Here is a 14,072-nt window from a genome sequence, read left to right on the forward strand (position 1 = left end):
TTGTTTCAAATGAATTATTTATATAATTTGTTTTGTAAGTGTGCAAGTTATAAACTAAATATAATATGAGAAAATTAGAGTATTTAAAAAATCATAAACAGCTTTTAAAATATAATATAACCTACAAGTATATAGCATAAAATAAAAACTAATAATATTAAATATTTAACAAAATATAAATCACTAATTTAATCTTTTTTTCATTGCTACGCTTTTAATGTTAATTTATCAGCTATTTGTGGAATAATTCTAAAATATAGTTGATTTTTGATTTGTTAATAATTTCAATAAATGTATCTTGTAATTAAAATGCAATAAATTTAATTAAAAATATGTATTCCAAACAATTAGTGAAATTTACGTTTGCAATTTCATTGTATTTATTATATTGATAAGTATGGATACATGTAATAATCATTTTTATGTTTATATATTGTGGGATATGTTATTTGCAGTAACATCTTAAAGTCAATTAAGAAAATACTATTTTATCGGTATAATTTTAAGTTTAGATTTTTTTAACATTTTATTGTAACACATTTTTCTTCTAAATATACTTCACGTCTATAAATTGCAGATCAAAAAATTAAAAACAGAGTAAATCTTGATCTTTTATATTTTTTTCTTCTAAATTATGTATGAAACAATGTTCAATTTCTATAAAATTATCAATAATTATATTTATTTGAATATTCAACTGACAAACCATTTGAAATCCGCGAAACTATTATAATTTTAATTTACAGACGCGAAGCATGTTTAGAAGAAAATATGCAGCTTTTTTTACGAAACTTATAAGAAAAAGCTTATAAATTATTATTTTGAGGTTGATTGTAAATGAAATTACATGATTTGTTAATAATTTATCCGGTCTGTTGATTTTTGCGCAAATAATTTCCGAAAAATCAATAAGTTTGCGAAAGATTAAACGCTACTGCAAACCGCACCATGCGACTATTGTTCTCCCAAAATAGTCATTATTTTACTGTTTCTTTTACTGACAGCTGTCAAAATAAAAATCACATAACGACCTACCTTAGTTGCACAAAATAAAATCCTTTTTATAAAACACAGTAAAATAATTTCACTTTTTCAGCACACATAATTTCCTTTACATAACCCGTACCCCCGAAAATTCACGAAAAAAATTTACACATGTCATTCGGTCCGAACGATCTTCCACCCAAAACAAATGTCTGACAATGAATTTTTAAAATAAAATTTAAAACACAAACAATTTACATAGTTTTTAAACGATATGGACCATTTTCGTGAGTTGTGTCTTTGACAGACGCGCAGCGTCTAAACACAACTTTGAACATATGATCACTGTGCTGGCCGCAGTGGGGTATCGCACTGCAGGGAAACAGTCAGGCAGGGATAAGGTGACGGACTTCACTAGCATAACTAATACAGCTCGTGCTGTATAGATGGCTGCCTGCATTTATCGGCGGCGGTTTTGAAATTAGTTTTGAACATGCTAATAGCATTGACAGAAAAAATATCACAGCAAATACCATGTAAACTAGCTGTAAGTAGAATTCTGTCTTGAGACAATTATGGCATCGTGCCTTAAGGCAAATTGCTGGAACTTCCGTACCGTAACAAAATGTTTGAGGAATACTGAATGTTTTCAAATAGATTATTATAAATATTGTAACATTGTCTAATATTTATAAGAATTATATAAACTGAATTGCAAAGTTGAAATTATTTGTAAAGTATATTAGAACTATAGTCAGAATTGAAACTAAAATCTGAATTATTTTCGATATACAAAAAATTAAAAAAAAAAAAAATATTGGATTTTTTTTTCCCAAAATCAATTATTTTGTTAAGACAAGCAGAAAGTTCTTTGAATCATTTAAATCGGACGCTTAGTTCTCTCAAAAACTGCCATTTTTTACATATTTCGCTCCGTATCTTCGAAATGGCTGGGCCTGCCTTTGCCAAAAACTAATAAACACTTCTCCCAACCATTACTAATTGAATGTTTTTTAGATCATTCAAATCGGATACTCCGTTCTCTCAAAAAGTCGATTTCTATTTTCTGCATTCTTTGCTCCGTATCTCCGAAACGGCTGGACCTGCCTTTGCCAAAAAGTAATCAGCTCTTTTCCCTATGAATAGGAATCGAATGTTTTTTAAACCATTCAAATCGTTTGATCCGTGCGCCCGAAAACGTGACACATCCATTTTTTCTGAGGTATGCCAAAATGTTCAGAAACCTTCAAAACGTTTCAAACCTTTAAACGAGAAATGTAAAAATTTTCAATTCCGATTTTCGGCCCATTACAATAACTTACCCTACGAGAAGTTAATAATATTCTTAGGGTAAAAGCCATCATACCCAACATAATGCAATAAAAGATTTCAAACTGTATGAGCATGAAGTAAGAAGAAAAGTAAGATTAGAATTCAAAAAGATCAGATTTAAAAGAGAAAATAAGAATGAAGAATCAGTTGTAAAGCGCGGAAAAATTGGATATAATACGATACAAATAAAAGATAGTATAGAATAGACTATACATATAAGATAGTGTACAATATATAAAGTTAGTAATAGAATATATATAGAGATAGTATAGAACAGGGGTCGGCAACCTTTTAACTGTGGTGTGCCAAGCCACTGTACCAATATGATTCAGAGTGCCGCCTTAATTCTGAACAAGGACGTAGCGTGCATTGGCGGGGCCCCGTATCAAAATTTTTTTGGGGATAAAGTTTCTGCTTCTATGAACAATAATGATCTGAGTGCTGTTTGTGTATCATAGAAGTATTTAACTTCCTGAAAGAAATGTTTAAATTTTTTTGCCAGAAAATGTTTGTTTACAACGATAGGCTGAGCCGATTTCTCGAAATTAGGAGAAGAGTGCTAAAATTTTCGCCCTCGTTTCAAAATCAAGAACTGTTCGGATTATATCCCCGGACCTCTTTTTCTTTTAAAAAATCAAAAAATTTGGAATAAATCTAAATTCTTATTGATTGTGTCGATTATTTACACATATCGGGAAATACAAGCAAAGTTTCCTAAGACTTACAACTAATTAGCCAATTTTGTATCAGTTTTATTTTTGAAAAACTTTTCAGCATTTGCGGTTGAAACTGGGTAAATTGTATGCAAAAATTTTCGGGAAAATTTTAAGCAAAAGTATTGAATTTTGACAGCGATATAATAAATATTGAATTTCATATTTTAGACATATTTTTCGAGTGTTTACAATTGGTTATAAAAATTAACAGAGATGATCTTACTGTATTTAGACGAAAGTTTAATGAAGACAGGTGTTTTTGCCAAATTACTCAAGTTGTAATTATTCGAACATACTAATTGAGTCGAAGTCTCTGATCTTCGTTTAATTTCAGAAATTAATATGTATATTTAGCAATAGTATTAGCGATTTTCCTAATTCCTTTGTAGCGTGCCATTCAGAATCCCTTCGCGTGCCAAGCCTGGCACGCGTGCCGTAGGTTGCCGATGCCTGGTATAGAATATAAAAATGAAATGTAGGTGGCGAAATGCTCTAAGTAAGCCAAGCCAATAAAAATAAACTAGTGAGATGTATGGCATCGTGCCTTAACGCAAATTGCTGGAACTTCCCGTACCGTAACGAAATGTTCAAGGAATACTGAATGTTTTCAAATAGATTATTATTAATATTGTAACATTGTCTAATATTTATAAGCATTATATAAACTGAATTGCAAAGATGAAATTATTTGTTGAAAGTATATTAGAACTATAGTCAAAATTAAAAATAAAATCTGAATTATTTTCGGTATACAAAAAATTGAAAAAAAAATTGAAACAATTTTTTTTTCCAATATCAATTATTTTGTTAGGACAAGCAGAAAGTTCTTTGAATCATATAAATCGGACGCTTAGTTCTCGCAAAAACTGCCATTTTTTACACATTTAGCTCCGTATCTTCGAAATGGCTGGGCTTGCCTTTGCCAAAAACTAATAAACACTTCTCCCAATCATTACTAATTGAATGTTTTTAGATCATTCAAATCGGATGCTCCGTTCTCTCAAAAACTCGATTTTAATTTTCTGCACTCTTTGCTCTTTATCTCCGTAATTGCTGGACCTGCCTTTGTCAAAAACTAATCAGCACATCTCCCTATCAATAAAAATCGAATGTTTTTTGAACCATTCAAATCGGTTGATCCGTGTGCCCGAAAACGTGACTGTATACTATATATTTGTATCCATACATACATACATACACACACACATCCATTTTTCTGAGGTATGCCAAAATGTTCAGAAACCTTCAAAACATCGAGAAATGTAAAAATTTTCAATTTCGATTTTCGGCCCATTACAATAACTTACCCTACGAGAAGTTAATAAAAAACTAGTGGTGTATTTTTAAAGCAATCGTGCTGCGTGGTTGTTTTAGAGAAAAAATATCGAAGCGCGTAAGTGCCTCATCGCTGTCTAACGGATAAACATTGACACGGAACCCATAGAAACATCAACAAAATTCATACTTATTATTAAAATCTCTATAAAATATCTGATATTTTGATGTGCATATGTCTAATGATTATTTATAACCGTCAAATTGCATTTTTTTTACTTTTTTCACTCAATCTCTGAAACCGCTAGACCTGCCTTCCCAAATGTATACCGTACTTCATATTTTCAATACAAATAAAATGTTTTTTGAATTATTTGAATCGGACGCTCCTTTCTCTCAAAAATTGAATTACGATTTTTGGCTCTTTTTGTCCTGTATCTTCGAAACGTCTCCTTATCAATACAAATCGAATGTTTTTTGAATTATTCAAATCGGTTGATCCGTGTAAGATCCGTAAGATATATAAAAAAATTATTTCCGATTTTTTTGCAAAGACTATCACCCTACGGGAAGTTAATTATAATTTTTTACTTTCCGAAGAAAAAAAAAATTTCGGCATAAAATCCAACTTGCTAATTTTGTGTAAGGTTCTGACTTTAAGTAATTATACAATCCATACCAAATTAAGAACACATAACATATATCAAACAAGCAACTATCGTACTATATTTAGTAAAGTTCCCAGTTAATTCGTAATTATAGAAATGTGTTATTTCACTATTTTTCTAAAACTTGTCCCTTTTTACCCCTCTAAAACTTTTAGGGTAAAGGTTCAGTTGGTCCTTTTTATCCCACCCACATGTGAGCTATTATAGAGTTTATATAAAAACATCTAGTGAACCTAACTTAAAATTAACAATACATTTTATAAAACAATTAAATAACGTATACTTAAAAATTATATAAAGGTCCCGTAAATTAAACAACAGTGCTCACAACTAAAAAAAACTAACAACGAAAGAAAATACTTTTGTCATAGCATTTTCAAACATGGCGACATTTCCTGATAGCGACGTTGCTTGATTTGAGGCGATGGCAGATTACACATTGATCTATTTTCTTCTACTTTCAAATATTACATATTACGCTATATAGCAGATAGAACTAAATAATACATGTTGCCTGTCAATATTATCAAGTACAAACATGTCCATGAATATTTAAATCAACTATAAATCAAATTATTCTGCAAATTCTCTGTACGTTTATGTTCATTAATATTATAAATACTAATATTTTTCTATTCTACTTGTAAAAAAATAATAAAAATAGCCTGAAGGCCAATTGCTGGAACTTCTCGTATCATAAACAACTGTAGAATATATATTAGATTTTTAATTAAACTACATTTTGTTGTTCTTGGACTCTTATTCATAATTTTAAATTTTATAAAAGTTTTGAAAAATATTGACAAATATACAATCATTTGAAGTTGTCATTTGCAATAATGAAAATCAAATGACAAAAATATTGAACTTGTTATATCAAGTCACAATAAAGTATAATAAAGATTAAAAATCTTCTAATTTTAAAAATCTATTATGTCCATTTTTTATTATACACTGTTTTTGATAACTAACAATTCAAAACTTTTATGAGTCTTCTAGTGAGTCTTATACAAGTATTTTGACCATTATTGTTTCTTGTATTTAATAATATAAAATTTGTGTGCTGGTAAATTTTAAAACAAATATTTTTCAAGCAAACATGCGTGTAAAAAATAGGTGATAGTTCTGTCTATACCCTTTTAGTTCAGATACCAAAAAATGCAGTGTACGATGAAAATTTTCCCAATTCGTAGCATCACATGTATGTAAACAAATACTTTATTAAAAATTCATGATTCAGCTACAAAGAGATAATTATAGTAAAATCGACATACGTAGAAATATTGGAATAAAAAACAATTACCATCATGGCTCATGACATGCTTCCAAATTATCTGTCATCAGATATCGCAATTGGTCAAAATATTATGGCAGTTAACATGCAGTTTTAGTCATAGATTTTCCGTACAATCAATTGCATAATATTAGTGCATTTGGAAAAGTTTTTTTACTAGATGTTGAAAAACTACAGTTGTATAAAAGATTATAAACATAATTTTTATAAATAATAATTTCTATATGTATATATAGAAAGTACGCAAGATCGTAGATATAATTACATACAAAACAATCTGATGACAGAGAGACGTATAGGGTTTTATAAATAGAAAACATTCCACTATTAATAAATACAAACAAAAATTTACGCATAAAACTAGAAAACGATTTGTATATAAATCACTCCTGCAGTAGATTAACAACTGAGAAGATGCAAGTTCATAGCTTTGTAATAATTATACTAATATTTACACAAAATGCATTCGCATCTGATAAAGATTTCATAATTGATGTATTCACAAAATATAAAAACGTTTCATCACTGGTGGCAGTCGGAATTTGCTGGCAAAAATATGGTTAGATTAAAAAAATATTATAAAATGCAATTAATTAAATAGCATTAAGAAATAACATTTTTAGACTCATTAGTGCAAGAAATATGTACTTCAAATCAGTTCTGATAGCATTTATCGTGGTATTGTAAAATTGTGATTGTCAAAATTAAAGGACTATAACAGTGAGAGACAACTTTCACTAAAAACAAACTAATGCGATATTCAATGAATATTTTAATTCGTGTTTTAAAAATGCATTTTATTCAAATGTAGATGTCAACGGTTACAGTTGATTCTTATATTTCAACTGCAATTCAAGGCCTATAATATGATAGTACGGACTATAAAATCTCTCGTCAGCAAAGTTTCACCAAAACCGTCAAAAATTTTTTTTTCAATAAACTAATTACGAAAAAACGGCCAAATTAAAATTTAAGGCCGATCTTTACCAAAAATTGATCAGCAATTTTCCCAGCTAATATTTTTCAAATGGTTTTTAAATTTTCAAATCGGTTGATTTCAAATCAGTCTGCAAAAGCGTAGACGAAATATTTTGCACTTTTCTGCAAGTTCTAAAAAAACGCCTGGACTGATCGTTTTGCAAAATTCATCAACAGTAGTCCTTATCGAGTATCATCAATTGTTTTCAAAAATTTTAAAATTGGTGCAACAGTTTTTAAGAAAACGTCGACAACGGGTAAAAGCCGAATCACACACACACACACCCTCATACATACACATATTTTTTGTTTCAAATTTAAGATCAAACCATTCAAAATCACTCAAAACATCGAAAAAACATATAATTAGAAAATGGGATTTTTTGGCAAAAACAAATTCTTCGGAAAGTTTATCAATTTACATTTCGCGTATTTTGAACCCAGAAATGATTTTTTCACCAGCTATACTGCTTATTTATTAGTATCGCTAATTTTTCTGTGTCATATTCTCTCAAATTCCGAATTTCCGAAATATTATGTTATTTTTCGCATTAATTATTAAAAAAACATTATATAGCAATACATTTAGAGATATTAAAATTAATAATCGATTATTTACACTATTTAGAAATAGTTGATATAATAAGATCCTTGAGTGCTGCTAAAATTCGTACATCATTTCCTTCGGACAATACAGATCCTTTAATTAGTTTACAAGTTCCAGACTCTGGTGGAATAGGAGTGTTGACACAGAGCGATTGTCCACAAAGTAAAATCTATCTTCAGAAGGTATGTAATAAAAAATTCATTATTATTGCTTCATTACTCATTACTACTTAATCATTTTTTGCCTATTTAATGCAGATATCCGACCTAATGTTATTCAATAGAACTTATAAATGGTTAATACTCGCTGAGAATGAAACTGATCCACATATTATTTTTGAACATTTGAAAATACGTATAGATGCCGACATAACATTAGCAACAAAATTAGGTAAATGAGGCACTAATTTTAATTACTCATTTAATCTTAAAAATATTTACTAATTTCTTTTTAGACAAAACAATCAATTTATATGATGTATATGGTTATTTAGCGAGAAAAGATCAACCTCTAGTAGTAAACTTTACTGGAAATTATACAATATCTGATGGTCTCTATATTCAACCTCAAGGCATTAAATATAGAGTCAGAAATAATTTTCATAAGTTTCCAATTATCGTCGGGACAGTAGTGAGTTCAAATAGATTATAGATATAATATATATATATGTGTGTGTGTGTGTGTGTCAGTGGCGGATCCAGCTTTGACGCCAGGGGGGGGTCACATAATTAAATTATGTATAGAACATATATTTGCAATACGATTAGAAAATCGTTTGTCTATAATAAATTACATTGAAGTTATAAAATGTGTTTGGTAACAAAATACATAAATAAAATCTATGAAGTAATTTTATTGCTGAATTAGTGTTCTATCTGAATCTTAAACAAGCTCAGGGGAGGGGTCATGGCCCCCGTGACCCACCCCTGGATCCGCCACTGGTGTGTGTATAAATCTGTGTGTATGTGTGTCTAAATTAATTTATATAGAAAAGTATCAATGCACAAAAAATAATCTCTACATGCAAATTTTTTTATTAGGATTATAATTTTTATTACCTGTGAGTAATTAGTTTTGGATATTTTGCCTCCCATAAAGTAGTGCAGAAAGTGCTACTTTTTCAAAAAGAGTCCGATCTAATTTCCTGTTCTTCTCAAAATCATATCTAGTAGAATTCTGTTCCCACCACTCTTTGCAGTATGGAGGCAACTGCATATTTAATTAATAATAATTATAAATTATATTATTATCTCCTGAAAAAAAACAGAACAAATTCTAAGTAATTTATTTAGTCATTCCATTGTAGATTACAAGAAATTTTAGTGAAATTAAAGGACATGTTAGTGAGTTATTAATATCTAGAAAACCAACGGATGGCATCGCCTCTTTGACCAAATATCACAATGACTTGCTTATTATCGCTAAAGAAATGTTTAATTTCAGGTAAGTAAAATGAATTCTGCTATTATTCTCTTGATTTGCTAGTTTATTAGACTAAGTTTAGCTCATTCTTTATAAAAAAAATCATATCACAATAAAATCATAATATTTAACCAACGTGTGGTAATTAAAAAAAGTAATTCAAGTATTTTCTGTTATTTATTTCAGTATAATTTATGATGTGAATCAAGCATGGGCAGGAAATGCTCCAAATGGTACCCCGGTAGGTGTCTTAGGATACCTTATAAGAAGAGAAGTTGATGTTTTGGCAACTGGCATATACATCACAAGAGATCGACCTGATAAAATGGACATGATACCAAGTTACTGGATATTCGAGTAAATAAATTCAAATATATATATTGCTAAAATTAATAATTTAGTTATAAGTAATGTTATTTCAGAACAGCACTTCTGTACAGAGTGTCAGGTTTGCCAGGAGCATTAGAAGGCAGTTTAACTGAACCTTTCAGAAATGAGGTTTGGTTAATAACTGTAGTTTTGGCTGTTTTGATGTTCCTTTTTCTTAAATTTTCAGCGGATAAATCTAATGTATTTCGTAGCTGGAGCTTATCATCACTTTCCACACTAGCAGCATTTTGTCAACAAGGTATATTAATTGATGTAATAACAAGGTGTAATTGAACAAAGTATAAGTTGCTTTAAAAATTTAAAATTTTCAAAAAAATATCTTTAACACTTAATACCAACTAATTGAACTAGATTAAATGAATTTTACCAAAAATCACGGTTTAGCAAGAAAAACTATTTTTCTCGAAAACAGATAACGGAAAATTATACGTTGTTAATTTCGACAAAACTGGATCAACTGATATTTCAACAGAAATAGTATTAAAAATAATTAAAACCAATTTTTAAGGAATGGAGCCATGTCCAACCCATGTGTCACAGAGGACATTAACGTTAACACTATACGTAGCTACGTTACTTTTATATAATTATTATACATCTAGTATTGTGGGATATTTGTTGAGTGTAAATCCTGAAGGTTTAGACACCATTGAGCAAATGGCCGATAGTCCATTAACCGTAGTTTTTGAAAATATTGGATATGGCCAAGTACTTGTCCAGGTAGGTATAATTAAATTTCTTCAATTTATTACTATTTCAGACTGATATGATCCTTTGAAATAGAAGAAAATATTTAAATTCAGTGCTGCAGCATTGCTAAGTAGTAATTAATGGAAAATTAGTCAGTAAATATTTCTTACATTAAAATGAAAATCGTATTCAGCAGTTATTTTTTCTTTATATTTCAGGATATTATGAAGACTCGACTATTTTAACTAATTTAAAGTTTCATAAATACATTTTTATACATTTTATCAAGGGGGTTGTTCTTTTTTTTGTTACAAAACATGCAAGGTATTTGTTTATGTTTTTCTCGAAATGTATTTATGATAAAGACATGCGGTTTTTTTTTTCAAACAAAAATTACAAAATCATAGAATATTAAGAAATTTTTTATTTTATTTTTTTCGACGTCATTTTTTAACCAGGGGGCGCCAAAGTGGGTATTGCAAAATCGATCTCGTTTGCGGTGCCACAGATAAATCCGTTGCGCATCGCCTGAAACAAAAAAAAAACGAAACTACGTTGAAGAAGAAGTTTGAATTCAGTCTCCCTACCAAAATGAAAGAAAAAAAGCAAGAAGGAAAAAAATGGCATCTATTTAAAAAAAAGTGTCCAAAAAGTCCTTTGTTTTGGGACGAGAAGGTTCGCAAAATTTTTTTGTGTAATGTTATCAAGTTGTTTGAGGTAGGGGAACTAGTTATTGCAGTGGTGAACAAATTAAAAAAAAATGCAAGTCGATCCGACTTGTAGTTTTTTTTTAATTTGTGGCACCGCATTGAAAAAAGTCAATTTGAGAAAAACGTATTTAAAGTTTTTAATATAATGTACTAAATACACCATTTAATTTAATGTACGAAATACACCATGGTGTTCAAAGATGTTGACACATTAAAAAGGTCATGTGCATGAGGTATTATAATGAAAAAGAGGCAGCTGGCATACAATAGCTCGCGGAACGATAAAAAAACGCTTTCAGAGGATCATACGTATATATATATATATATATATATATATATATATATATATATATATATCTATAACTTCGTCAAAAAAATAGATATTGAGATGATTTTTAACTTCCCGTAGGGTAAGTTATAGTAATCGCAAAAAAATCAAAAATGAAAATTTTTATATATCTTTACGTTTCAGAGGTTTCTGAATATTTTGGCATACTTTAGAAAAAATGGATGTATGTGTGTGTGTGTGTGTGTGTATGTATGTATGTATGTATGTATGTATGTATGTATGTACGTGTGTGTATGTATGTGCGGATACAAATTTTCGTCGACGATTTCGCGAACACGGATCAACCGATTTGAATAATTCAAAAAACATTCGATTCGTATTGATAAGGAGACGTGCTGATTAGTTTTTGGCAAAGGCAGGTCTAGCCGTTCCGAAGATACGGGGCAAAAAGTGCCGAAAACGGTAACTCAGTTTTTAAGAGAACGGAGCGTTCGATTTGAATAATTCAAAAAACATTTCACTTGTATTGACAAGATGAAGAATCGATAAAATTTTCATGATGGTAGGTCTAGCGGTTTCGGAGATATGGAGGAAAAAGTAAAAAAATGAGCCATTTGGCGGTCAAAAATGATCATTAGACATATGCACATCAAATTATCAGATATTTTATAGAGATTTTAACAATCAGTATACATTTTGTTAACATTCCTATGGGTTCCGTACCAATGCTTATGCGTTAGACAGCGACGCGGCGCTTACGCGTTTTATATTTTGTCCCTATGCAGTTAAAGCAGTACGATTGCTTTAAAAAAAAAGTTCAGTAATATGTCAAAATAAAGAAAAACAATTTTTTTTCAAAAAAAAAAAATAAAAAAAAAAATTTAAAAAAATTTTTTTTTTTTTTTTCAAAAAAAAAAGTAATTTTTTGTCCAATTTATAGTTTCTCAAAAATCTTATTTTTTCAAAGTAATTTTTTTTCAAAAATGGTAATCGTTTTTAAAAAAATAATAATTTTTGGTACGGGAAGTTCCAGCAATTTGCCTTAAGGCACGATGCTTTAATTGCCTTAAGACAGAATTCCACTTACAGCTAGTTTTTTTTAAATAATTCTAAGGTTTTTAGCTTTCATAATATCAAAAAATCTCAAAACCGAAACCAAAAAATATAAAAAAGAACAACCCCCTTAAATTAAAAGTCTTATAATAGATCACATATGAATTATCACATAAACTAAATCATAAAATTGCTTTATCCAAAATAATACAGAAAACTTTTCCAGCAAAGACAATTCAAAGGAATGGAAGAATTGTATCATAAAAAATTAAAGGCACCTAGAAGTTCAAATGAACCACAACTTTTTGTAAATAAGGAAGAAGGAATACAACTGATAAAAAACAAAAGAGTAGCCTATCACACAGAACCACAATCTGCGTATTCTGAAATTGCTAATACGTTTAATGAACAAGAAATATGCGAACTTCGGCAGGTAAATTTCTTACATTGTGAATTCTTACCATCTACTTTTATAATTTCAAAACAATATTCATATTTCATAATATTCCAACCCCGATATCAAGCAATAACAATTTTTACTTGGAAATATTTATCTTAAATATGTTTTCAAATGAAAATGCCTTCCCAGACATTGCTGCATCAAATTGAATAATCAACCCCATCAGATAAATTTTAATAATAAAATAATTAAATATGAATGGATCCGTTGGGTTTCTATCTAAAAATACGTCGTGAGAAGAATTTTCAGCCCGACAGCTCTAGGACATAAGGTTGTGATTGCTATAAATGAGTATAAAAAAAATTAAAACAAGCGTATCGTAAATGGCAAAAATAAATATTACGAGGTTGAAAAGTCTGAGAAATAGCCAAAAAGTTTCCTATTTTTTTTTAACCAAGAGTCCAAATACTTTTCAAATGCTTATGTTCATGTACACATTGAATATACAACTTGATTTTAGCTCAAAAGTTAATATTTCCTATTTCTATTTTACTACTGTATTTCTACATTAGTAATCAAAAATTCAACTGGTAAAAGTTGCGTCTACCACTTGGAATATTTTGCAGCAAATATGTTACCAATAAAGTTGTCTTCGTATTTATAAAAACAACATTACTTAACAAACATTTTAATTATGAGAAATTGTATAGAACAAATGGAGCAAAATATTTTTTTTACAGGTAAATATTTATCAAAAGGATACTTTATACACGGTGCTGCCGAAAAGATCACCTTTAACAAAAATGCTAACTGTTGGGTAAATAATAAAACAATCAAAATTTATTATTTATGACAAATAAACTAATATCCTATACAAATATATTTTCAGATTACTCAAGGCTAAAGAAAACGGACTTTCGCCCAGATTTCTCAAAATGAGGTATTCTCAAAAACCAGAATGCACAGCAAATTTTGTCAGCCCAGTTTCATGGCACGGTGTTGCCGCTGCTTTTAAATTATTAGGCATAGGGTTCGGCATCAGTTTGATCATTCTTATAATAGAAAAAATTTTAAGGATAAAATATTCTCATAGTATAGAAAATTTGGATGAACAATCATACAAATGTGATTATTACAATTGAATACAATTAGCACTTACAATAAGTTAGTATATTTAACAAAAAATATTAAAACTAGAATTAAAACCTTAATTGAAAAGCTGTTTTCATTTCAGCAAGTCAATGTGCTTTAAAGATTTTGTTAA

At 29.2% G+C, this 14,072-nt stretch overlaps 1 protein-coding gene across 1 annotated transcript; it reads left to right on the plus strand.

Moving 5' to 3' along the window:
- The first annotated feature begins 6,282 nt into the window (after positions 1-6,282).
- LOC113374949 (ionotropic receptor 75a-like) lies at positions 6,283-13,950 on the plus strand. Its single transcript, XM_026614907.1, has 11 exons — positions 6,283-6,331; positions 7,876-8,036; positions 8,112-8,244; positions 8,309-8,439; positions 9,161-9,297; positions 9,463-9,633; positions 9,699-9,904; positions 10,175-10,386; positions 12,635-12,841; positions 13,549-13,625; positions 13,698-13,950. The coding sequence occupies exons 1-11, from the start codon at positions 6,283-6,285 to the stop codon at positions 13,948-13,950; spliced, it is 1,737 nt and encodes a 578-aa protein (XP_026470692.1).
- Positions 13,951-14,072: the final 122 nt, after the last annotated feature.

The sequence above is a fragment of the Ctenocephalides felis genome, unplaced genomic scaffold (assembly GCF_003426905.1).
Source record: "Ctenocephalides felis isolate EL2017-DRISC unplaced genomic scaffold, ASM342690v1 CF-g0.4_SCAFFOLD_01886, whole genome shotgun sequence".
In the NCBI taxonomy this organism is placed as follows: Eukaryota; Metazoa; Arthropoda; class Insecta; order Siphonaptera; family Pulicidae; genus Ctenocephalides; species Ctenocephalides felis.

What these genes read in the sequence shown, in the direction of transcription:
- LOC113374949 (XM_026614907.1), top strand. Translation starts at nt 6,283, where the DNA reads ATGGCTCATGACATGCTTCCAAATTATCTGTCATCAGATATCGCAATT. An exon ending in AAAGAAATGTTTAATTTCAG is followed by an intron (nt 9,298 to 9,462) that starts GTAAGTAAAATG and finishes TATTTATTTCAG; the next exon opens with TATAATTTATGATGTGAATC. An exon ending in ACAAAAATGCTAACTGTTGG is followed by an intron (nt 13,626 to 13,697) that starts GTAAATAATAAA and finishes ATATATTTTCAG; the next exon opens with ATTACTCAAGGCTAAAGAAA.